Here is a 27,068-nt window from a genome sequence, read left to right as displayed (position 1 = left end):
AAAGGGAAACGCCATGTTGTCATTTTATTTTGTGTTTGTATTTATTGTGGATCCCCATTAGCTGCCAAGGCAGCATCTCTACTTCCTGGGGTCCAGCAAAATTAAGGCAGTTTATACAATTTTAAAAACATTACAATACCCGGGACAGACAGCAGCACTCACAGCAACTAATCCCAACAGTGCTGCAGGATATCGGGACAGACAGCAGCACTCACAGCAACTAAGCCCAACAGTGCTGCAGGATCCCAGGACAGACAGCAGCACTCACAGCAACTAAGCCCAACAGTGCTGCAGGATCCCGGGACAGACAGCAGCACTCACAGCAACTAAGCCCAACAGTGCTGCAGGATACCGGGACAGACAGCAGCACTCACAGCAACTAAGCCCAACAGTGCTGCAGGATATCGGGACAGACAGCAGCACTCACAGCAACTAAGCCCAACAGTGCTGCAGGATACCGGGACAGACAGCAGCACTCACAGCAACTAAGCCCAGCAGTGCTGCAGGATCCCGGGACAGACAGCAGCACTCACAGCAACTAAGCCCAACAGTGCTGCAGGATCCCGGGACAGACAGCAGCACTCACAGCAACTAAGCCCAACAGTGCTGCAGGATACCGGGACAGACAGCAGCACTCACAGCAACTAAGCCCAACAGTGCTGCAGGATCCCGGGACAGACAGCAGCACTCACAGCAACTAAGCCCAACAGTGCTGCAAGATCCCGGGACAGACAGCAGCACTCACAGCAACTAAGCCCAACAGTGCTGCAGGATACCGGGACAGACAGCAGCACTCACAGCAACTAAGCCCAACAGTGCTGCAAGATCCCGGGACAAACAGCAGCACTCACAGCAACTAAGCCCAACAGTGCTGCAGGATACCGGGACAGACAGCAGCACTCACAGAAACTAAGCCCAACAGTGCTGCAGGATCCCGGGACAGACAGCAGCACTCACAGCAACTAAGCCCAACAGTGCTGCAGGATCCCGGGACAGACAGCAGCACTCACAGCAACTAAGCCCAACAGTGCTGCAAGATCCCGGGACAAACAGCAGCACTCACAGCAACTAAGCCCAACAGTGCTGCAGGATACCAGGACAGACAGCAGCACTCACAGAAACTAAGCCCAACAGTGCTGCAAGATCCCGGGACAGACAGCAGCACTCACAGAAACTAAGCCCAACAGTGCTGCAGGATACCGGGACAGACAGCAGCACTCACAGAAACTAAGCCCAACAGTGCTGCAGGATCCCGGGACAGACAGCAGCACTCACAGCAACTAAGCCCAACAGTGCTGCAGGATCCCGGGACAGACAGCAGCACTCACATAAACTAAGCCCAACAGTGCTGCAGGATCCCGGGACAGACAGCAGCACTCACAGCAACTAAGCCCAACAGTGCTGCAGGATCCCGGGACAGACAGCAGCACTCACATAAACTAAGCCCAACAGTGCTGCAGGATCCCGGGACAGACAGCAGCACTCACAGAAACTAAGCCCAACAGTGCTGCAGGATCATAAATTAATATAATATAAAAACATGGTCAGCTTTATAAAATCAATAAACCTCTCGTTCAGCTTTCAGCTCCCAACAACAAACACAAGTCGCGCTCAGATGACGTCAGCAGGTCCAAGTTGTGTTTGACACAGGGACCTCGTGACACAGGGACACTGAGGAGTCATAAACCAGAAACCCTGGATAGAGGGGCTCAGTGAATGTGGTGTAGAATGTGTTCAGGTGGGTCAGTGTGTCAGAGGAGACTCTGTAGAAGGACAGAGTGCTGGCTGGCCAGTCCAGATACACTCCTACTCTGTGGGAGCTGGAGGGGGGGACGTCTATGAGAGTGGTATTATTATTGTGCCAGGCCGTATAAAGGTTGTCAGAGCAGACCAGACTCCAGGACTTGTCATTCCATCCAATCAGACTGTCCTCACCCTCTCCTCTCCTGCTGATTCCTTTATATGTCACTCCTATAGCAGCCCTTCTCCCACTCCACTCTACCTCCCAGTAACAGCAGCATGTCAGACCCTCTCTACACAGCACCTGCTTCCTGTAGTCAAATCTCTCTGGGTGATTAGGATATGGCCGATCCTCTCTCCCACGTGTCACCTTTCTGTTCTCCTCAGACAGAGAGAGGAGTCTGTTTACTGTGTTTGGGTCCAGTGTGAGATCACAGGCATCTGATGGATGAAACCAGACACAATATTAGAAATCAAAAGGAGAAGTTAAGGTAACTTGAGACTTGTTGAATGATCATATGTTATACTGTATGGTAATATAAAACACACCTATTCACATTAATTACACAAATACTCAAACACCTGTACGCATTGATGAACACACACACACACGCTGGACACATGATGTCATACTGAACCATGATGTCACACACACACACACACACACACACACACACACACACACACACACCTTCATGTATGCATGCATGAACACTCACACATTGCTAATGTAACAAGAACACACCGCAGACATATACAGACACAAACATTGTCAAAGCAACTCTTTCTAAACTTTGGTGTCCCTGATTTCTGCTTCTGTAGAACTACAGCTGATATTTAATATGACCATGTAAGTATTGATGGTGGTCTTTGACTTTGACTTAACTTTAATTAAAAATTATTCTTAGTCATATTCTTCACAGTAGTCAACACTCACATTTTCTAAGTCCAGGCTTCATTGTGTACTCTCCACCATGTTCCACACTGTAGCGGTAAGCAGAAGAACAGACAGTCATTGAGTGATACACGCCAACTCACACACGTACACAAGTACACACACACACACGCACACGCACGGATAAACACACACAGTCAGCATATAACTTTGTCGAAGTCGTGATAAGAATGTTTGTCTTAACTGGCCTGATAAGTCAAACATGTCTGATATGAACATTGACATAAACCCTCTACATACTTGAGTTTCTCCAGTCTGCAGTGTGGATCCTCCAGTCCAGCAGAGAGCAGTCTGACTCCTGAGTCTCCTGGGTGATTGTAGCTCAGGTCCAGTTCTCTCAGGTGTGAGGGGTTTGACCTCAGAGCTGAGACCAGGGAAGCACAGCCTTCTTCAGTGACTAGACAGCCTGACAGCCTGCAAAGAGTCAAATCATATCATACCAAATATTCTTTGGTGGTGAAATTGGAGTGGCAGTATATTTTTTTAAACCTGCCATATCTATTCATAAATGAATGAACGTGTATTAAAGTAGTCAGAAGTATAGTATTTGGTCCCATATTCTTTGAACGCGATGACTACATCAAGCCTGTGACTGCCATGATTGAGAAAGATCATGAATGAATCATTAATAATAACGAGTGAGAGAGTTACAGAGGCTACAACAAAACATACTAACCTCTCACCATTAACCTCTAATTAAAGGTGACATTCTGTACTGTCACCTAATATTAAACTGTTTTATCTCAAATCTAAATTGCTGGAGTATAAAATACATTTGAAAACTGTAAACTTCACTGTCCGAACACATATGATGTGGACTATGTGTCTGGTAAACACATATGATGTGGACTATGTGTCTGGTAAACACATATGATGTGGACTATGTGTCTGGTAAACACATATGATGTGGACTATGTGTGTCTGGTAAACACATATGATGTGGACTATGTGTGTCTGGTAAACACATATGATGTGGACTATGTGTCTGGTAAACACATATGATGTGGACTATGTGTGCCTGGTAAACACATATGATGTGGACTATGTGTCTGGTAAACACATATGGTGTGGACTATGTGTCTGGTAAACACATATGATGTGGACTATGTGTCTGGTAAACACATATGATGTGGACTATGTGTCTGGTAAACACATATGATGTGGACTATGTGTCTGGTAAACACATATGATGTGGACTATGTGTCTGGTAAACACATATGATGTGGACTATGTGTCTGGTAAACACATATGATGTGGACTATGTGTCTGGTAAACACATATGATGTGGACTATGTGTCTGGTAAACACATATGATGTGGACTATGTGTCTGGTAAACACATATGATGTGGACTATGTGTCTGGTAAACACATATGATGTGGACTATGTGTGTCTGGTAAACACATATGATGTGGACTATGTGTCTGGTAAACACATATGATGTGGACTATGTGTCTGGTAAACACATATGATGTGGACTATGTGTCTGGTAAACACATATGATGTGGACTATGTGTCTGGTAAACACATATGATGTGGACTATGTGTCTGGTAAACACATATGATGTGGACTATGTGTCTGGTAAACACATATGATGTGGACTATGTGTGCCTGGTAAACATATATGATGTGGACTATGTGTGCCTGGTAAACACATATGATGTGGACTATGTGTCTGGTAAACACATATGGTGTGGACTATGTGTCTGGTAAACACATATGATGTGGACTATGTGTCTGGTAAACACATATGATGTGGACTATGTGTCAGGTAAACACATATGATGTGGACTATGTGTCTGGTAAACACATATGATGTGGACTATGTGTCTGGTAAACACATATGGTGTGGACTATGTGTCTGGTAAACACATATGATGTGGACTATGTGTCTGGTAAACACATATGATGTGGACTATGTGTCTGGTAAACACATATGATGTGGACTATGTGTCTGGTAAACACATATGATGTGGACTATGTGTCTGGTAAACACATATGATGTGGACTATGTGTCTGGTAAACACATATGATGTGGACTATGTGTGCCTGGTAAACACATATGATGTGGACTATGTGTGCCTGGTAAACACATATGATGTGGACTATGTGTGTCTGGTAAACACATATGATGTGGACTATGTGTCTGGTAAACACATATGATGTGGACTATGTGTCTGGTAAACACATATGATGTGGACTATGTGTCTGGTAAACACATATAATGTGGACTATGTGCCTGGTAAACACATATGATGTGGACTATGTGTGCCTGGTAAACACATGTGGATTTGGTGAATAGTTATCACTTGTTGACCAATTACATTAACACTGACCTCAGAGTCTCCAGTTTACAGTGGGGATTCCCAAGTCCAGCAGAGAGCAGCTTCACTCCTGAATCCTTCAGGTCATTGTTACTCAGATCCAGCTCTCTCAGGTGTGAGGGGTTTGACCTCAGAGCTGAGACCAGAGAAGCACAGCCTTCCTCTGTGACTAGACAGCCTGACAGCCTGCAAAGAGTCAAATCATATTAAAACCACACTGCTATTCTTTTTTATCTATTAATAAATTAATGTATCATTATTATAAATGATCATACTATTGCTTCTAGAGAGAAAAATGGTTTGTATGAAAATGTGAGTATACTGGCACCTCAAAAAACAATTGATCTCAAATCCAAAATGCTGGAGTATAGAGCCACATTTAAAATGTTAGCGTCACTGTCAAAATATATATGGTGTGGACTAGTCTACTGGTCAGTCTACTGGTTCAGTCTACTGGTTCAGTCTACTGGTCAGTCTACTGGTTCAGTCTACTGGTTCAGTCTACTGGTCAGTCTACTGGTTCAGTCTACTGGTCAGTCTACTGGTTCAGTCTACTGGTTCAGTCTACTGGTCAGTCTACTGGTTCAGTCTACTGGTCAGTCTACTGGTCAGTCTACTGGTCAGTCTATAATGTCACCTTTTATTTGAGGCTATTTTCCTACATATCTGTTAAGAACTGAGTCTTTATGTATCTATTCCCCCCCCATTTTACGAAGTCATAAGTATTCTGGCCAATTCGCTTATAGTGTATTAAAGTAGTCAAAAGTATAGTATTTGGTACCATTTTCCTTGCCAACAATGACTACGTCAAGCCTGTGACTGCCATGATTAAGAAAAATCATTAATTAATCATTAATAATAACGAGTGACAGAGTTACAGAGGCTACAACAAAACATACTAACCTCTCACCATTAACCTCTAATTAAAGGTTACATTCTGTACTGTCACCTAATATTAAACTTTTGATCTCAAATCCAAAATGCTGGAGCATAGCGCCAAATTTAAAACTGTAAACTTCACTGTAAACACACATGTGATGTGGACTATGTGTCTGGTAAACACACATGTGATGTGGACTATGTGCCTGGTAAACACATATGATGTGGACTATGTGTGCCTGGTAAACACATGTGAATCTGGTGAACAGTTATCACTTGTTGACCAACTACAGGAATACTGACCTCAGAGTCTCCAGTTTACAGTGGGGATTCCCCAGTCCATCAGAGAGCAGCTTCACTCCTGAATCCTTCAGGTCATTGTTACTCAGGTCCAGCTCTCTCAGGTGTGAGGGGTTTGACTTCAGAGCTGAGACCAGAGAAGCACAGCCTTTGTCCGTGACTCCACAGCCTGACAGTCTGACAAAGAGATCATCATCATTTCACAAACACACTGTTAATTTAACTCCAGGATTGTAGAAGGACAATTGCAGATGCATTTGGTTCATTCTCCCAAACAACATATACAGTAGATTCATCTTCCGTCTCCTAGAATTGTATGGTTATTTTATTATACTAATGTGAACAGCAATGTACTGATTCAATATGTTATTCAATAATACATATTTTTCTCTAAACTTAATATATTATATTATATATTATATTATAACTTATAATATTTCATCCTGCTGATTAGTTCTTAAATATCATGTTATGTACTCACAGAGCAGCTCTGGAGGCTTTGACCACTGGCAGCAGCCTCAGAAGACCTTCCTCTGATCTGGAGTATTTCTTCAGGTCAAACACATCCAGCTCCTTTTCTGAAGTCAGCAACACAAAGACCAGAGCTGACCACTGTGAAGGTGAGAGTTCATCACTGGAGACACTTCCTGATCTCAGGTAGCTTTGGATCTCCTCCACTAGAGAATGGTCATTCAGTTCATTCAGACAGTGGAACAAATTGATGCACCTCTCTGTAGATGGACTGTCCCTGATCTTCTTCTTGATGTACTTGACTGTTTCTTCATGGCTCTGTGAGCTGCTTCTTGTCTTTGTCAGTAGACCTCGTAAGTGCTTCTGATTGGACTCCAGTGAGAGACCCAGAAGGAAGCGGAGGAAAAGGTCCAGGTTTCCCGTCTCACTTTGTAAGGCTTCATCCACAGCGCTCTTGTAGACAGTAACTTCTGGCTTCAGTAGACAATCGTTACTAGATGTTGATTGCAGTTCGGCCATTAGATTTTCATTGTTGTTGCTGAATGAAAGGAACACATATACAGCAGCCAGAAACTCCTGAATGCTCAGATGCACGAAGCAGTACACCTTGTCCTGGTACAGCCCACAATCCTCTTTGAAGATCTGTGTGCACAATCCTGAGTACACTGAGGCTTCATTGACATCAATGCCAGCCTCTTTCAGGTCTTCTTCATAGAAAATCAGATTGCCATTCACAAGCTGTTGAAAAGCCAGTTTTCCCAGTGACAGAATGCTTTCTTTATTCCAGTCTGGACCTCTCTTTTCTTTCCCAATATACTTTTCATTCTTCTTTTTGGTGTGAAACACCACAAGGTGTGTGTACATCTCAGTCAGAGTCTTGGGCATCTCTTCTCTCTTATGTTTCAGCATGTCTTCAAGGACTGTTGCAGAAATCCAACAGAAGACTGGAATGTGGCACATGATGTGGAGGCTCCTTGATGTCTTTATGTGTGAGATGATTCTGCTGGCCAGGTCCTCATCACGGAATCTCTTCCTGAAGTACTCCTCCTTCTGTGGGTCATTGAAACCTCGTACCTCTGTCACCTGGTCAACACACTCTGAAGGGATCTTATTGGCTGCTGCAGGTCGGGTAGTGATCCAGAGGAGAGCAGAGGGAAGCAGATTTCCCTTCATGAGATTTGTCAGCAGAACATCCACTGAGGTTGACTCTGTGATGTCACAACAGATCTTGTTGTTCTGGAAGTCTAGGGGCAGTCGGCACTCATCCAGACCATCAAAGATGAACAGAACTTTGTACTTGTCGTAGTTGGAGATTCTTGATTCTTTGATTTCCATTGAGAAGTAATTGAGAAGTTCAATCAAAGTGTGTTTGTCCTCTTTCATCAAATTCAGCTCCCGAAAAGGGAATGAAAATACAAATTGGACATCCTGATTTGCTTTTCCTTCAGCCCAGTCCAGAATGAACTTCTGTACAGAGACTGTTTTTCCAATGCCAGCGACTCCCTTTGTCAGCACAGTTCTGATAAGTTTGTCTTGTCCACTTAAGGGTTTGAAGATGTCGTTACATTTGATTGCAGTCTCTGGTCTTGCTTGTTTCCTGGTTGTTGTCTCAATCTGTCTCAGCTCATGTTCATTATTGACCTCTCCTGTTCCACCCTCTGTGATGTAGAGCTCTGTGTAGATCTTATTGAGAAGTGTTGGGTTTCCTTGTTTAGCGATCCCCTCAAATACACATTGAAACTTCTTCTTTAGATTAGATTTGAGTTCACGTTGGCAAATCACAGCAAGTTCATCTGAATGAAGAAATAACACAGATGATATTAATATTACATCTGATATAATGCCTACAGTATTGTTAGACTGTGCTATAATGTTTACATTGTAATCATCTATTATCTTACTGTAACTATCTGTATAAATGTGTAAGGTTTTCATTATACATTACACACTGGTTTGACTGATTTATATCATTATTGGTATTATTGATGGTATTATTAATTCTCTCTTGTCTAAATTAATCACCACAACACATCCCTGCTGGTACTGTACTTGATGAGGTCACTAGGTGTTGTTTTAAGTCTGGTACAATGTCATTGTGTTACACGGCTACTTTAGCTGTACTTTAGCTACAGATTTTAAATGTTTGTTGTAAAACAGCATTCATTATGAGGCAGACAGCTCTTACTTTTCTCCAGTGTGTCAGCAAGCTCCTTCTGGTTCATTTTCCTCAGGACGTGTAGTGTGATCTTCAGAGCCCCCTCTCTGGCACTGCTCTCCTGCTTCTCATCTTCAGCATCCACTTCCTTATCCTGCTTCTGACTCTCAAAGCCTTCTGGGAGTTCTGGACTAAGAATCCTCTTGAACATCTTCAGCTCGTTCTTCACAAATGTCATCATATTCTCTTCAAGCAACTGAAATAAATAAAGTAAATAAGTTAAACAAGAGAATAAATGCTTTCTCATGAACACATTAATGAATGATTGACAGATCAACTTTACTTGAGGTAAACAAAAACAAATGTACATAACAGGACCACATACACTGAATATGGAGTCCAGGTCTGTTTGATGACTCTGGGAAGACTGACCACTGAGAATCTCTGACTCTGATCTCTCCTGTTGGTTTCTGTGGAGAAAACATCAAAGGAGTGCACACACACACACACACACACACACACACACACACACACACACACACACACACACACACACACACACACACACACACACACACACACACACACACACACACACACACACACACACACACACACACACACAGGGAAAGTTGTGTTTGTTTAATATTGTTTCAGGACTTTGAAAATGGAAAAAAGGATTAACCTATGGATTATTAAAACAACAAAAATAAATTGAAAATGGGAGAGGAGAAATAACTAGAGACAGTGTTGTATAACTCACAGACCATGACCCACGAGTTCTTCTTACCTTTGTTCAGTAGAAAAGTCTGCCTCTCTGAACAATATAGGTAAACCCATAGACTTGTCACTCTTCATGGACACACAGCTGGTTACAGGGGAGGCTGGTCTCTCCTGCTTGACTGGGCTTCAACACAACAGAGACAAACATTATGTCTCTCATCTACTCTGAGCTCAGATGGGGAAACATAAGAAGAGTTTCATTCCAAAACACCATATACAGTTGGGAGAACAAGTATTTGATACACTGCCGATTTTGCAGGTTTTCCTACTTACAAAGCATGTAGAGGTCTGTCATTTTTTATCATAGGTACACTTCAACTGTGAGAGACGGAATCTAAAACAAAAATCCAGAAAATCACATTGTATGATTTTTAAGTAATTAATTAGCAATTTATTTATTTATTTTCTGGATTTGATATAAAATATTACAGACCTCTACATGCTTTGTAAGTAGGAAAACCTGCAAAATCGGCAGTGTATCAAATACTTGTTCTCCCCACTGTATCCGTTTTCAGAAATGTTGGTACATTGGCTTTGATAGTTTAAAGGACTCTGAACAACAGTGTCCTGACGAGAGAGAGCACATGTTCTATTCCAGGTGAAATTGTGCATCATTAGCTCCTTGTCATGGATTTATCCAAATAAATGTCATTAGAAAACAGCTAAAACAAATGGATATGCAGCTACTTTGCTGTTATTCTGGCTGCACTGTTTGACGTGACTGTAAGTTATCTGTAGTTGTCTAGCTAGCAAGGGATAAGAACGTTACCACTACTGGGTCTCATCCATAGATACAGAACAAAAAGACTTAACTACTGGGTCTCATCCATAGATACAGAACAAAAAGACTTGACTACTGGGTCTCATCCATAGATACAGAACAAAAAGACTTAACTACTGGGTCTCATCCATAGATACAGAACAAAAAGACTTGACTACTGGGTCTCATCCATAGATACAGAACAAAAAGACTTGACTACTGGGTCTCATCCATAGATACAGAACAAAAAGACTTGACTACTGGGTCTCATCCATAGATACAGAACAAAAAGACTTAACTACTGGGTCGCGTCTCTGGCAACCGAACCGATAGAAAGTAACCATGAGCAATCATTTCTGATGAAAACAAATGTGATTGGGATACAGCATTTTGGAAATAAACTCTTCATATGAACAAACTTGTCATCTCACCTTTTAGCTGTGGTGTCATGTTCCCCAGAGAGTCTCATTTTGGAGGCAGGGCCCCCCTCCTCTTTCTCCCCAGAGAGTCTCATTTTGGAGGCAGGGCCCCCCTCCTCTCTCTCCCCAGAGAGAGTCATTTTAGACCACTGACAACTAAACAGAGATCCAGCATGTTGGTTGTGATTAACATAGTGACAACTAATTATTGAATGTCAATTGTTCTCTTTTATTCATTATCTCTCAGAAATAAAAACATTTACTAACAGACACATCGAAACAGTCACATGATTATGTAGTTGTGACATCTCTTCTCCATGGTAACTGTCAATAATAATAATAAGTCACTGTTTGTTAAGGTAGTTCTAGACAGTGCAGCAACACAAGGCCGCGTCTCACACTAATTTGTATTCACTAAAAGTAGGCTATTATCTATCAATCTGTTATTTTCTAAACTAATCTGAAAATGTAGACTGAAGGGCTAAAATGGGAGTGATTGATCTGAGGGGGAAATCATTCATTCATTCAGAAAGGTTTTTGCAACAAGTAAGATAATTGATGTTATGTAATGTAGGCTAGGTTATAATGTACAGTTACACACACCTTAGCCAAATACATTTAATCTCCATTTTCACAATTGCTGACATTTAATCCTAGTAAAAATTCCCTGTCTTAGGTCAGTTAGGATCACCACTTTATTTTAAGAATGTGAAATGTCAGAATAATAGTAGAGAGAATGATTTATTTCAGCTTTTATTTCTTTCATCACATTCCCAGTGGGTCAGAAGTTTACATACACTCAATTAGTATTTGGTAGCATTGCTTTAAATTGTTTAACTTGAGTCAAACGTTTCTGGTAGCATTCCACAAGTTTCCCACAATAAGTTGGGGGAATTTTGGCCCATTCCTCTTGACAGAGCTGGTGTAACTGAGTCAGGTTTGTATGGCCTCCTTGATCACACACACTTTTTAAGTTCTGCCCACAAATGTTCTATAGGATTGAGGTCAGGGCTTTGTGACGGCCACTCCAATACCTTGACTTTGTTGTCCTTAAGCCATTTTGCCACAACTTTGGAAGTATGCTTGAGGTCATTATCCATTTGGAAGACCCATTTGCGACCAAGCTTTAACTTCCTGACTGATGTCTTGAGATGTTGCTTCAATATATCCACATAATTTTCCTATCTCATGATGCCATCTATTTTGTGAAGTGCACCAGTCCCTCCTGCAGCAAAGCACCCACACATCATGATGCTGCCACCTCCGTGCTGGGATGGTGTTCTTTGGCTGATGGTCATTATGGCCAAACAGTTCTATTTTTGTTTCATCAGACCAGAGGACATTTCTCCAAAAAGTATGATCTTTGTCGCTATGTGCAGTTGCAAACCGTACTGGCATTTTTATGGCGGTTTTACTTCCACAGGTACACCTCCAATTGACTCAAATAATGTCAATTAGCCTATCAGAAGCTTCTAAAGCCATGACATCATTTTCTGGAATTTACAACTTAGTGTATGTAAACTTCTGACCAATTGGAATTGTGATAGAGTGAATTATAAGTGAAATATATGTCTGTAAATAATTGTTTGAAAAATGACTTGTGTCATGAACAAAGTATATGTCTTAACCGACATGCAAAAACTATAGTTTGTAACAAGAAATGTGTGGAGTGGTTGAAAAGCAAGTTTTAATGGCTCCAACCTAAGTGTATGTAAACTTCTGACTTCAACTGTATAATAGTGGTTTGTTAGGGCTATTTCATATAACAATATAGGCCTACCAGTGTCAGGACAGAGCAGGTAGACTAGACCTGATATTTTTCACATTTCCAACGAGACCATCAGGTTGGTCAGCATGATAAGAGATCATATATCAAACCTACTCTGACTATTGAATGTCTGACAACGACCTAACTTTATAATATAGTTCAACGACCTAACTTTATAATATAATATAGTTCTATATAGCCTAGACTTACCTGTCTGCTCGTCTTTCCATCAAATCAACACATTTATCCGACTTCTAATGTTGCAGAGAAATGTGTCCCACAGTTTCAACAGCCATTTTGTAAGTGTGTTAGGTCACAAACGTACTTTTAATTGAATATGAGGAAACTGGTGCGACCGCCTCTTTTCTTGCAGATGAAGTAGCCTCTCGTAGGGAACTCATTCAACCAGCCTAAACAACAGGAAATAAAACATGTCACATGGTCCAAAGAGAATCCTGTCCTCCTAATAAAGCCATGTGCATTAAAGACAGGTATACTGCTACACATGTAGGATCTTCATTTCAGTCAGTTTGCTGCAGCAGGAAAATAATCCTGAAGCAACAGGACATTTGAATTATTATGTGGATTATAATTAATGGACATTTTTCAAAAGTGGAAATTACAAACTTCAGAAGCCTTTTTAACCTTCAAATATCAAATCAAATTGTATTTGTCACATGCTGAATACAACAGGTGTAGATAGACCTTACAGTGAAATGCTGAATACAACAGGTGTAGGTAGACCTTACAGTGAAATGCTGAATACAACAGGTGTAGTAGACCTTACAGTGAAATGCTGAATACAACAGGTGTAGGTAGACCTTACAGTGAAATGCTGAATACAACAGGTGTAGTAGACCTTACAGTGAAATGCTGAATACAACAGGTGTAGTAGACCTTACAGTGAAATGCTGAATACAACAGGTGTAGTAGACCTTACAGTGAAATGCTGAATACAACAGGTGTAGTAGACCTTACAGTGAAATGCTGAATACAACAGGTGTAGTAGACCTTACAGTGAAATGCTGAATACAACAGGTGTAGTAGACCTTACAGTGAAATGCTGAATACAACAGGTGTAGTAGACCTTACAGTGAAATGCTGAATACAACAGGTGTAGTAGACCTTACAGTGAAATGCTGAATACAACAGGTGTAGTAGACCTTACAGTGAAATGCTGAATACAACAGGTGTAGTAGACCTTACAGTGAAATGCTGAATACAACAGGTGTAGGTAGATCTTACAGTGAAATGCTGAATACAACAGGTGTAGGTAGACCTTACAGTGAAATGCTGAATACAACAGGTGTAGGTAGACCTTACAGTGAAATGCTGAATACAACAGGTGTAGTAGACCTTACAGTGAAATGCTGAATACAACAGGTGTAGTAGACCTTACAGTGAAATGCTGAATACAACAGGTGTAGTAGACCTTACAGTGAAATGATGAATACAACAGGTGTAGGTAGACCTTACAGTGAAATGCTGAATACAACAGGTGTAGTAGACCTTACAGTGAAATGCTGAATACAACAGGTGTAGTAGACCTTACAGTGAAATGCTGAATACAACAGGTGTAGGTAGACCTTACAGTGAAATGCTGAATACAACAGGTGTAGTAGACCTTACAGTGAAATGCTGAATACAACAGGTGTAGTAGACCTTACAGTGAAATGCTGAATACAACAGGTGTAGTAGACCTTACAGTGAAATGCTGAATACAACAGGTGTAGTAGACCTTACAGTGAAATGCTGAATACAACAGGTGTAGTAGACCTTACAGTGAAATGCTGAATACAACAGGTGTAGTAGACCTTACAGTGAAATGCTGAATACAACAGGTGTAGTAGACCTTACAGTGAAATGATGAATACAACAGGTGTAGGTAGACCTTACAGTGAAATGCTGAATACAACAGGTGTAGGTAGATCTTACAGTGAAATGATGAATACAACAGGTGTAGGTAGACCTTACAGTGAAATGCTGAATACAACAGGTGTAGGTAGACCTTACAGTGAAATGCTGAATACAACAGGTGTGGTAGACCTTACAGTGAAATGCTGTATACAACAGGTGTAGGTAGACCTTACAGTGAAATGCTGGATACAACAGGTGTAGTAGACCTTACAGTGAAATGATGAATACAACAGGTGTAGGTAGATCTTACAGTGAAATGCTGAATACAACAGGTGTAGGTAGACCTTACAGTGAAATGCTGAATACAACAGGTGTAGGTAGATCTTACAGTGAAATGATGAATACAACAGGTGTAGGTAGACCTTACAGTGAAATGCTGAATACAACAGGTGTAGGTAGACCTTACAGTGAAATGCTGAATACAACAGGTGTAGGTAGATCTTACAGTGAAATGCTGAATACAACAGGTGTAGGTAGACCTTACAGTGAAATGCTGAATACAACAGGTGTAGTAGACCTTACAGTGAAATGCTGAATACAACAGGTGTAGGTAGATCTTACAGTGAAATGCTGAATACAACAGGTGTAGGTAGATCTTACAGTGAAATGCTGAATACAACAGGTGTAGGTAGACCTTACAGTGAAATGCTGAATACAACAGGTGTAGTAGACATTACAGTGAAATGCTGAATACAACAGGTGTAGGTAGATCTTACAGTGAAATGCTGAATACAACAGGTGTAGTAGACCTTACAGTGAAATGCTGTATACAACAGGTGTAGGTAGACCTTACAGTGAAATGCTGAATACAACAGGTGTAGGTAGACCTTACAGTGAAATGCTGAATACAACAGGTGTAGGTAGACCTTACAGTGAAATGCTGAATACAACAGGTGTAGGTAGATCTTACAGTGAAATGATGAATACAACAGGTGTAGGTAGACCTTACAGTGAAATGCTGAATACAACAGGTGTAGGTAGACCTTACAGTGAAATGCTGAATACAACAGGTGTGGTAGACCTTACAGTGAAATGCTGTATACAACAGGTGTAGGTAGACCTTACAGTGAAATGCTGAATACAACAGGTGTGGTAGACCTTACAGTGAAATGCTGAATACAACAGGTGTAGGTAGACCTTACAGTGAAATGCTGAATACAACAGGTGTGGTAGACCTTACAGTGAAATGCTGTATACAACAGGTGTAGGTAGACCTTACAGTGAAATGCTGAATACAACAGGTGTAGGTAGACCTTACAGTGAAATGCTGAATACAACAGGTGTAGGTAGACCTTACAGTGAAATGCTGAATACAACAGGTGTAGGTAGATCTTACAGTGAAATGATGAATACAACAGGTGTAGGTAGACCTTACAGTGAAATGCTGAATACAACAGGTGTAGGTAGACCTTACAGTGAAATGCTGTATACAACAGGTGTAGGTAGACCTTACAGTGAAATGCTGAATACAACAGGTGTAGGTAGACCTTACAGTGAAATGCTGAATACAACAGGTGTAGGTAGACCTTACAGTGAAATGCTGAATACAACAGGTGTAGGTAAACCTTACAGTGAAATGCTGAATACAACAGGTGTAGGTAGACCTTACAGTGAAATGCTGAATACAACAGGTGTAGTAGACCTTACAGTGAAATGCTGAATACAACAGGTGTAGGTAGACCTTACAGTGAAATGCTGAATACAACAGGTGTAGTAGACCTTACAGTGAAATGCTGAATACAACAGGTGTAGTAGACCTTACAGTGAAATGCTGAATACAACAGGTGTAGTAGACCTTACAGTGAAATGCTGAATACAACAGGTGTAGTAGACCTTACAGTGAAATGATGAATACAACAGGTGTAGTAGACCTTACAGTGAAATGCTGAATACAACAGGTGTAGTAGACCTTACAGTGAAATGCTGAATACAACAGGTGTAGGTAGACCTTACAGTGAAATGCTGAATACAACAGGTGTAGTAGACCTTACAGTGAAATGCTGAATACAACAGGTGTAGTAGACCTTACAGTGAAATGCTGAATACAACAGGTGTAGTAGACCTTACAGTGAAATGCTGAATACAACAGGTGTAGTAGACCTTACAGTGAAATGCTGAATACAACAGGTGTAGGTAGACCTTACAGTGAAATGCTGTATACAACAGGTGTAGTAGACCTTACAGTGAAATGCTGAATACAACAGGTGTAGGTAGACCTTACAGTGAAATGCTGAATACAACAGGTGTAGGTAGACCTTACAGTGAAATGCTGAATACAACAGGTGTAGTAGACCTTACAGTGAAATGCTGAATGCAACAGGTGTAGTAGACCTCACAGTGAAATGCTGAATACAACAGGTGTAGGTAGACCTTACAGTGAAATGCTGAATACAACAGGTGTAGTAGACCTTACAGTGAAATGCTGAATGCAACAGGTGTAGTAGACCTCACAGTGAAATGCTGAATACAACAGGTGTAGGTAGACCTTACAGTGAAATGCTGAATGCAACAGGTGTAGTAGACCTTACAGTGAAATGCTGAATACAACAGGTGTAGTAGACCTCACAGTGAAATGCTGAATACAACAGGTGTAGTAGACCTTACAGTGAAATGCTGAATACAACAGGTGTAGTAGACCTCACAGTGAAATGCTGAATAAAACAGGTGTAGGTAGATCTTACAGTGAAATGCTGAATACAACAGGTGTAGTAGACCTTACAGTGAAATGCTGAATACAACAGGTGTAGTAGACCTGACAGTAAAATGCTGAATACAACAGGTGTAGTAGACCTTACAGTGAAATGCTGAATACAACAGGTGTAGTAGACCTTACAGTGAAATGCTGAATACAACAGGTGTAGTAGACCTTACAGTGAAATGCTGAATACAACAGGTGTAGGTAGACCTTACAGTGAAATGCTGAATACAACAGGTGTAGTAGACCTTACAGTGAAATGCTGAATACAACAGGTGTAGTAGACCTTACAGTGAAATGCTGAATACAACAGGTGTAGTAGACCTTACAGTGAAATGCTGAATACAACAGGTGTAGGTAGACCTTACAGTGAAATGCCGAATACAACAGGTGTAGGTAGACCTTACAGTGAAATGCTGAATACAACAGGTAGACCTTACAGTGAAATGCTGAATACAACAGGTGTAGTAGACCTTACAGTGAAATGCTGAATACAACAGGTGTAGTATACCTTACAGTGAAATGCTGAATACAACAGGTAGACCTTACAGTGAAATGCTGAATACAACAGGTGTAGTAGACCTTACAGTGAAATGCTGAATACAACAGGTGTAGTAGACCTTACAGTGAAATGCTGAATACAACAGGTAGACCTTACAGTGAAATGCTGAATACAACAGGTGTAGTAGACCTTACAGTGAAATGCTGAATACAACAGGTGTAGTAGACCTTACAGTGAAATGCTGAATACAACAGGTGTAGGTAGACCTTACAGTGAAATGCTGAATACAACAGGTGTAGGTAGACCTTACAGTGAAATGCTGAATACAACAGGTGTAGTAGACCTTACAGTGAAATGCTGAATACAACAGGTGTAGGTAGATCTTACAGTGAAATGATTACTTACAAGCCCTTAACCAATAATACAGTTTTAAGAAAATAAAAAAAGTAAGAGGTAAGAAAAACAAATTATTAAAGAGCAGCAGTAAATAACAATAGCGGGGTTATATACAGGGGGTACTGGTACAGAGTCAATGTGGAGGCTATATACAGGGGGTACTGGTACAGAGTCAATGTGGAGGCTATATACAGGGGGTACTGGTACAGAGTCAATGTGGAGGTTATATACAGGGGGTACTGGTACAGAGTCAATGTGGGGGCTATATACAGGGGGTACCGGTTCAGAGTCAATGTGGAGGCTATATACAGGGGGTACCGGTTCAGAGTCAATGTGGAGGCTATATACAGGGGGTACCGGTACCGAGCCAATGTGGAGGCTATATATAGGGGGTACTGGTACAGAGTCAATGTGGAGGCTATATACAGGGGGTACTGGTACAGAGTCAATGTGGAGGCTATATACAGGGGGTACCGGTACAGAGTCAATGTGGAGGCTATATACAGGGGGTACTGGTACAGAGTCAATGTGGAGGCTATATACAGGGGGTACCGGTACAGAGTCAATGTGGAGGTTATATACAGGGAGTACCGGTACAGAGTCAATGTGGAGGCTATATACAGGGGGTACCGGTACAGAGTCAATGTGGAGGCTATATACAGGGGGTACCGGTACAGAGTCAATGTGGAGGCTATATAAAGGGGGTACTGGTACAGAGTCAATGTGGAGGTTATATACAGGGGGTACCGGTACAGAGTCAATGTGGAGGCGATATACAGGGGGTACCGGTACAGAGTCAATGTGGAGGCTATATATAGGGGGTACTGGTACAGAGTCAATGTGGAGGCTATATACAGGGGGTACTGGTACAGAGTCAATGTGGAGGCTATATACAGGGGGTACTGGTACAGAGTCAATGTGGAGGCTATATACAGGGGGTAACGGTACAGAGTCAATGTGGAGGCTTTATACAGGGGGTACTGGTACAGAGTCAATGTGGAGGTTATATACAGGAGGTACCGGTACAGAGTCAATGTGGAGGCTATATACAGGGTGTACCGGTACAGAGTCAATGTGGAGGCTATATACAGGGGGTACCGGTACAGAGTCAATGTGGAGGCTATATACAGGGGGTATCGGTACAGAGTCAATGTGGAGGCTATATACAGGGGGTACCGGTACAGAGTCAATGTGGAGGCTATATACAGGGGGTACCGGTTCAGAGTCAATGTGGAGGCTATATGCAGGGGGTACCGGTTCAGAGTCAATGTGGAGGCTATATACAGGGGGTACTGGTACAGAGTCAATGTGGAGGCAATATACAGGGGGTACTGGTACAGAGTCAATGTGGAGGCTATATGCAGGGGGTACCGGTTCAGAGTCAATGTGGAGGCTATATACAGGGGTACCGGTTCAGAGTCAATGTGGAGGCTATATACAGGGGGTACTGGTACAGAGTCAATGTGGAGGCTATATACAGGGGGTACCGGTACAGAGTCAATGTGGAGGCTATATACAGGGGGTACCGGTACAGAGTCAATGTGGAGGCTATATACAGGGGGTACTGGTACAGAGTCAATGTGGAGGCTATATACAGGGGGTACCGGTACAGAGTCAATGTGGAGGCTATATACAGGGGGTACCGGTACAGAGTCAATGTGGAGGCTATATACAGGGGGTACCGGTACCGAGTCAATGTGGAGGCTATATATAGGGGGTACTGGTACAGAGTCAATGTGGAGGCTATATACAGGGGGTACTGGTACAGAGTCAATGTGGAGGCTATATACAGGGGGTACCGGTACAGAGTCAATGTGGAGGCTATATACAGGGGTACCGGTACAGAGTCAATGTGGAGGTTATATACAGGGAGTACCGGTACAGAGTCAATGTGGAGGCTATATACAGGGGGTACTGGTACATAGTCAATGTGGAGGCTATATACAGGGGGTACCGGTACAGAGTCAATGTGGAGGCTATATATAGGGGGTACTGGTACAGAGTCAATGTGGAGGCTATATACAGGGGGTACTGGTACAGAGTCAATGTGGAGGCTATATACAGGGGGTACAGGTACAGAGTAAATGTGGAGGCTATAAACAGGGGGTACCGGTACAGAGTCAATGTGGAGGCTATATACAGGGGGTACTGGTACAGAGTCAATGTGGAGGTTATATACAGGGGGTACCGGTACAGAGTCAATGTGGAGGCTATATACAGGGTGTACCGGTACAGAGTCAATGTGGAGGCTATATACAGGGGGTACCGGTTCAGAGTCAATGTGGAGGCTATATACAGGGGGTATCGGTACAGAGTCAATGTGGAGGCTATATACAGGGGGTACCGGTACAGAGTCAATGTGGAGGCTATATACAGGGGGTACCGGTTCAGAGTCAATGTGGAGGCTATATGCAGGGGGTACCGGTTCAGAGTCAATGTGGAGGCTATATACAGGGGGTACTGGTACAGAGTCAATGTGGAGGAAATATACAGGGGGTACTGGTACAGAGTCAATGTGGAGGCTATATGCAGGGGGTACCGGTTCAGAGTCAATGTGGAGGCTATATACAGGGGTACCGGTTCAGAGTCAATGTGGAGGCTATATACAGGGGGTACTGGTACAGAGTCAATGTGGAGGCTATATACAGGGGGTACCGGTTCAGAGTCAATGTGGAGGCTATATCCAGGGGTACCGGTTCAGAGTCAATGTGGAGGCTATATACAGGGGGTACTGGTACAGAGTCAATGTGGAGGCTATATACAGGGGGTACCGGTACAGAGTCAATGTGGAGGCTATATGCAGGGGGTACCGGTACAGAGTCAATGTGGAGGCTATATACAGGGGGTACTGGTACAGAGTCAATGTGGAGGCTATATACAGGGGGTACCGGTACAGAGTCAATGTGGAGGCTATATACAGGGGGTACCGGTAAAGAGTCAATGTGGAGGCTATATACAGGGGGTACTGGTACAGAGTCAATGTGGAGGCTATATACAGGGGGTACCGGTACAGAGTCAATGTGGAGGCTATATACAGGGGGTACTGGTACAGAGTCAATGTGGAGGCTATATACAGGGGGTACCGGTACAGAGTCAATGTGGAGGCTATATATAGGGGGTACTGGTACAGAGTCAATGTGGAGGCTATATACAGGGGGTACTGGTACAGAGTCAATGTGGAGGCTATATACAGGGGGTACTGGTACAGAGTCAATGTGGAGGCTATATACAGGGGGTACCGGTACAGAGTCAATGTGGAGGCTATATACAGGGGGTACCGGTACAGAGTCAATGTGGAGGGTATATACAGGGGGTACCGGTACAGAGTCAATGTGGATGCTATATACAGGGGGTACCGGTACAGAGTCAATGTGGAGGCTATATACAGGGGGTACCGGTTCAGAGTCAATGTGGAGGCTATATACAGGGGGTATCGGTACAGAGTCAATGTGGAGGCTATATACAGGGGGTACCGGTACAGAGTCAATGTGGAGGCTATATACAGGGGGTACCGGTTCAGAGTCAATGTGGAGGCTATATACAGGGGGTACCAGTTCAGAGTCAATGTGGAGGCTATATACAGGGGGTACTGGTACAGAGTCAATGTGGAGGCTATATGCAGGGGGTACCGGTTCAGAGTCAATGTGGAGGCTATATAAAGGGGGTACCGGTTCAGAGTCAATGTGGAGGCTATATACAGGGGGTACTGGTACAGAGTCAATGTGGAGGCTATATACAGGGGGTACTGGTACAGAGTCAATGTGGAGGCTATATACAGGGGGTACCGGTACAGAGTCAATGTGGAGGCTATATACAGGGGGTACCGGTACAGAGTCAATGTGGAGGTTATGTACAGGGGGTACCGGTACAGAGTCAATGTGGATGCTATATACAGGGGGTACCGGTACAGAGTCAATGTGGAGGCTATATACAGGGGGTACCGGTTCAGAGTCAATGTGGAGGCTATATACAGGGGGTATCGGTACAGAGTCAATGTGGAGGCTATATACAGGGGGTACCGGTACAGAGTCAATGTGGAGGCTATATACAGGGGGTACCGGTTCAGAGTCAATGTGGAGGCTATATACAGGGGGTACCAGTTCAGAGTCAATGTGGAGGCTATATACAGGGGGTACTGGTACAGAGTCAATGTGGAGGCTATATGCAGGGGGTACCGGTTCAGAGTCAATGTGGAGGCTATATACAGGGGGTACCGGTTCAGAGTCAATGTGGAGGCTATATACAGGGGGTACCGGTTCAGAGTCAATGTGGAGGCTATATACAGGGGGTACCGGTTCAGAGTCAATGTGGAGGCTATATACAGGGGGTACTGGTACAGAGTCAATGTGGAGGCTATATGCAGGGGGTACCGGTTCAGAGTCAATGTGGAGGCTATATACAGGGGGTACTGGTACAGAGTCAATGTGGAGGCTATATACAGGGTGTACCGGTACAGAGTCAATGTGGAGGCTATATACAGGGGGTACCGGTTCAGAGTCAATGTGGAGGCTATATACAGGGGGTATCGGTACAGAGTCAATGTGGAGGCTATATACAGGGGGTACCGGTACAGAGTCAATGTGGAGGCTGTATACAGGGGGTACCGGTTCAGAGTCAATGTGGAGGCTATATGCAGGGGGTACCGGTTCAGAGTCAATGTGGAGGCTATATACAGGGGGTACTGGTACAGAGTCAATGTGGAGGCAATATACAGGGGGTACTGGTACAGAGTCAATGTGGAGGCTATATGCAGGGGGTACCGGTTCAGAGTCAATGTGGAGGCTATATACAGGGGTACCGGTTCAGAGTCAATGTGGAGGCTATATACAGGGGGTACTGGTACAGAGTCAATGTGGAGGCTATATACAGGGGGTACCGGTTCAGAGTCAATGTGGAGGCTATATACAGGGGTACCGGTTCAGAGTCAATGTGGAGGCTATATACAGGGGGTACTGGTACAGAGTCAATGTGGAGGCTATATACAGGGGGTACCGGTACAGAGTCAATGTGGAGGCTATATGCAGGGGGTACCGGTACAGAGTCAATGTGGAGGCTATATACAGGGGGTACTGGTACAGAGTCAATGTGGAGGCTATATACAGGGGGTACCGGTACAGAGTCAATGTGGAGGCTATATACAGGGGGTACCGGTAAAGAGTCAATGTGGAGGCTATATACAGGGGGTACTGGTACAGAGTCAATGTGGAGGCTATATACAGGGGGTACCGGTACAGAGTCAATGTGGAGGCTATATACAGGGGGTACTGGTACAGAGTCAATGTGGAGGCTATATACAGGGGGTACCGGTACAGAGTCAATGTGGAGGCTATATATAGGGGGTACTGGTACAGAGTCAATGTGGAGGCTATATACAGGGGGTACTGGTACAGAGTCAATGTGGAGGCTATATACAGGGGGTACTGGTACAGAGTCAATGTGGAGGCTATATACAGGGGGTACCGGTACAGAGTCAATGTGGAGGCTATATACAGGGGGTACCGGTACAGAGTCAATGTGGAGGTTATATACAGGGGGTACCGGTACAGAGTCAATGTGGAGGCTATATACAGGGGGTACCGGTACAGAGTCAATGTGGAGGCTATATACAGGGGGTACCGGTTCAGAGTCAATGTGGAGGCTATATACAGGGGGTATCGGTACAGAGTCAATGTGGAGGCTATATACAGGGGGTACCGGTACAGAGTCAATGTGGAGGCTATATACAGGGGGTACCGGTTCAGAGTCAATGTGGAGGCTATATACAGGGGGTACCAGTTCAGAGTCAATGTGGAGGCTATATACAGGGGGTACTGGTACAGAGTCAATGTGGAGGCTATATGCAGGGGGTACCGGTTCAGAGTCAATGTGGAGGCTATATACAGGGGGTACCGGTTCAGAGTCAATGTGGAGGCTATATACAGGGGGTACCAGTTCAGAGTCAATGTGGAGGCTATATACAGGGGGTACCGGTTCAGAGTCAATGTGGAGGCTATATACAGGGGGTACTGGTACAGAGTCAATGTGGAGGCTATATGCAGGGGGTACCGGTTCAGAGTCAATGTGGAGGCTATATACAGGGGGTACTGGTACAGAGTCAATGTGGAGGCTATATACAGGGGGTACTGGTACAGAGTCAATGTGGAGGCTATATGCAGGGGGTACCGGTTCAGAGTCAATGTGGAGGCTATATACAGGGGGTACCGGTTCAGAGTCAATGTGGAGGCTATATACAGGGGGTACTGGTACAGAGTCAATGTGGAGGCTATATACAGGGGGTACCGGTACAGAGTCAATGTGGAGGCTATATACAGGGGGTACCGGTTCAGAGTCAATGTGGAGGCTATATGCAGGGGTACCGGTTCAGAGTCAATGTGGAGGCTATATACAGGGGGTACTGGTACAGAGTCAATGTGGAGGCTATATACAGGGGGTACCGGTTCATAGTCAATGTGGAGGCTATATACAGGGGGTACAGGTACAGAGTCAATGTGGAGGCTATATACAGGGGGTACTGGTTCAGAGTCAATGTGGAGGCTATATACAGGGGGTACCGGTACAGAGTCAATGTGGAGGCTATATACAGGGGGTACCGGTTCAGAGTCAATGTGGAGGCTATATACAGGGGGTACAGGTACAGAGTCAATGTGGAGGCTATATATAGGGGGTACCGGTTCAGAGTCAATGTGGAGGCTATATACAGGGGGTACCGGTACAGAGTCAATGTGGAGGCTATATACAGGGGGTACTGGTACAGAGTCAATGTGGAGGCTATATACAGGGGGTACCGTTACAGAGTCAATGTGGAGGCTATATACAGGGGGTACTGGTACAGAGTCAATGTGGAGGCTATATACAGGGGGTACCGGTTCAGAGTCAATGTGGAGGCTATATGCAGGGTGTACCGGTTCAGAGTCAATGTGGAGGCTATATACAGGGGGTACTGGTACAGAGTCAATGTGGAGGCTATATACAGGAGGTACCGGTTCAGAGTCAATGTGGAGGCTATATACAGGGGGTACAGGTACAGAGTCAATGTGGAGGCTATATACAGGGGGTACTGGTTCAGAGTCAATGTGGAGGCTATATACAGGGGGTACCGGTACAGAGTCAATGTGGAGGCTATATACAGGGGGTACCGGTTCAGAGTCAATGTGGAGGCTATATACAGGGGGTACAGGTACAGAGTCAATGTGGAGGCTATATACAGGGGGTACCGGTTCAGAGTCAATGTGGAGGCTATATACAGGGGGTACCGGTACAGAGTCAATGTGGAGGCTATATACAGGGGGTACTGGTACAGAGTCAATGTGGAGGCTATATACAGGGGGTACCGGTACAGAGTCAATGTGGAGGCTATATACAGGGGGTGCTGGTACAGAGTCAATGTGGAGGCTATATACAGGGGGTACCGGTTCAGAGTCAATGTGGAGGCTATATACAGGGGGTACCGGTACAGAGTCAATGTGGAGGCTATATACAGGGGGTACTGGTACAGAGTCAATGTGAAGGCTATATACAGGGGGTCATTTTTAGGGCCTCCTTCTGACACGGCATGGTATAGAGGTCCTGATGTAAAACCTTTTGAGGATCTGAGGACCCATGCCAAATCTTTTCAGTGTCCTGAGGGGGAATAGGTTTTTCTCTTCACTACTGTCTTGGTGTTCTTGGACCATGTTAGTTTGTTGGTGATGTGGACGCCAAGGAACTTGAAGCTCTCAGACTAAAGGACTGTGCTGTGGCCCTCTCCAACCAGCCATCTGGCCCATAGAGACTAAAGGACTATGCTATGGCCCTCTCCAACCAGCCATCTGGCCCATAGAGACTAAAGGATTATGCTGTGGCCCTCTCCAACCAGCCATCTGGCCCATAGAGACTAAAGGACTATGATGTGGCCCTCTCCAACCAGCCATCTGGCCCATAGAGACTAAAGCACTATGCTGTGGCCCTCTCCAACCAGCCATCTGGCCCATAGAGACTAAAGGACTGTGCTGTGGCCCTCTCCAACCAGCCATCTGGCCCATAGAGACTAAAGGACTGTGCTGTGGCCCTCTCCAACCAGCCATCTGGCCCATAGAGACTACAAGACTGTGCTGTGGCCCTCTCCAACCAGCCATCTGGCCCATAGAGACTAAAGGACTGTGCTGTGGCCCTCTCCAACCAGCCATCTGGCACTTAGAGACTAAAGGACTATGCTGTGGCCCTCTCCAACCAGCCATCTGGCCCATAGAGACTCAAGGACTGTGCTGTGGCCCTCTCCAACCAGACATCTGGCCCATAGAGACTAAAGGACTATGCTGTGGCCCTCTCCAACCAGCCATCTGGCCCATAGAGACTAAAGGACTATGCTGTGGCCCTCTCCAACCAGCCATCTGGCCCATAAAGACTCAAGGACTGTGCTGTGGCCCTCTCCAACCAGACATCTGGCCCATAGAGACTAAAGGACTATGCTGTAGCCCTCTCCAACCAGCCATCTGGCCCATAGAGACTAAAGGACTATGCTGTGGCCCTCTCCAACCAGCCATCTGGCCCATAGAGACTCAAGGACTGTGCTGTGGCCCTCTCCAACCAGCCATCTGGCCCATAGAGACTAAAGGACTATGCAGTGGCCCTCTCCAACCAGCCATCTGGCCCATAGAGACTAAAGGACTGTGCTGTGGCCCTCTCCAACCAGCCATCTGGCCCATAGAGACTAAAGGACTATGCACTCTATGCTGCACAGACCATCAAGTCATCTCTGAACTGGACACTAGAGAATTGCACTACACTGCATTTGTACTCTTTTTATCTCTCTTAGATATATTTATATAAATCAACTGTTTCTCCACTGTACTGTATTTAAGTGATAATGCCCGAAAAGCCGTTGTTTGGAAGATATATTGGGCACAGGTTTTGTGCCAAAATATCCTCCAAACACCAGTCTTTCGTTCTGTATCTATGGACGCGACCCAGTAGTTAAGTCTTTCGTTCTGTATCTAAGGACGCGACCCAGTAGTTAAGTCTTTCG

General features: G+C 44.1%; 1 protein-coding gene across 1 annotated transcript; it reads right to left on the bottom strand.

The window, feature by feature from the left end:
• Positions 1 to 1,068: 1,068 nt before the first annotated feature.
• LOC139365234 (NLR family CARD domain-containing protein 3-like) lies at positions 1,069 to 12,966 on the bottom strand. The gene is made up of 10 exons (XM_071102735.1): positions 12,880 to 12,966; positions 10,799 to 10,942; positions 9,615 to 9,731; positions 9,210 to 9,279; positions 8,855 to 9,080; positions 6,680 to 8,462; positions 5,032 to 5,205; positions 2,936 to 3,109; positions 2,678 to 2,724; positions 1,069 to 2,181 (listed from the first exon to the last, which is right to left on the bottom strand). Exons 2-10 carry the CDS (start codon positions 10,924 to 10,926, stop codon positions 1,622 to 1,624), a joined length of 3,279 nt encoding a protein of 1,092 aa, XP_070958836.1. The 5' UTR covers positions 10,927 to 10,942; positions 12,880 to 12,966; the 3' UTR covers positions 1,069 to 1,621.
• Between the last annotated feature and the right edge of the window lie 14,102 nt (positions 12,967 to 27,068).

The sequence above is a fragment of the Oncorhynchus clarkii genome, chromosome 13 (genome assembly GCF_045791955.1).
Source record: "Oncorhynchus clarkii lewisi isolate Uvic-CL-2024 chromosome 13, UVic_Ocla_1.0, whole genome shotgun sequence".
Classification (NCBI taxonomy): domain Eukaryota; kingdom Metazoa; phylum Chordata; class Actinopteri; order Salmoniformes; family Salmonidae; genus Oncorhynchus; species Oncorhynchus clarkii.
This window is presented reverse-complemented; position numbering and strand designations above follow the sequence as displayed.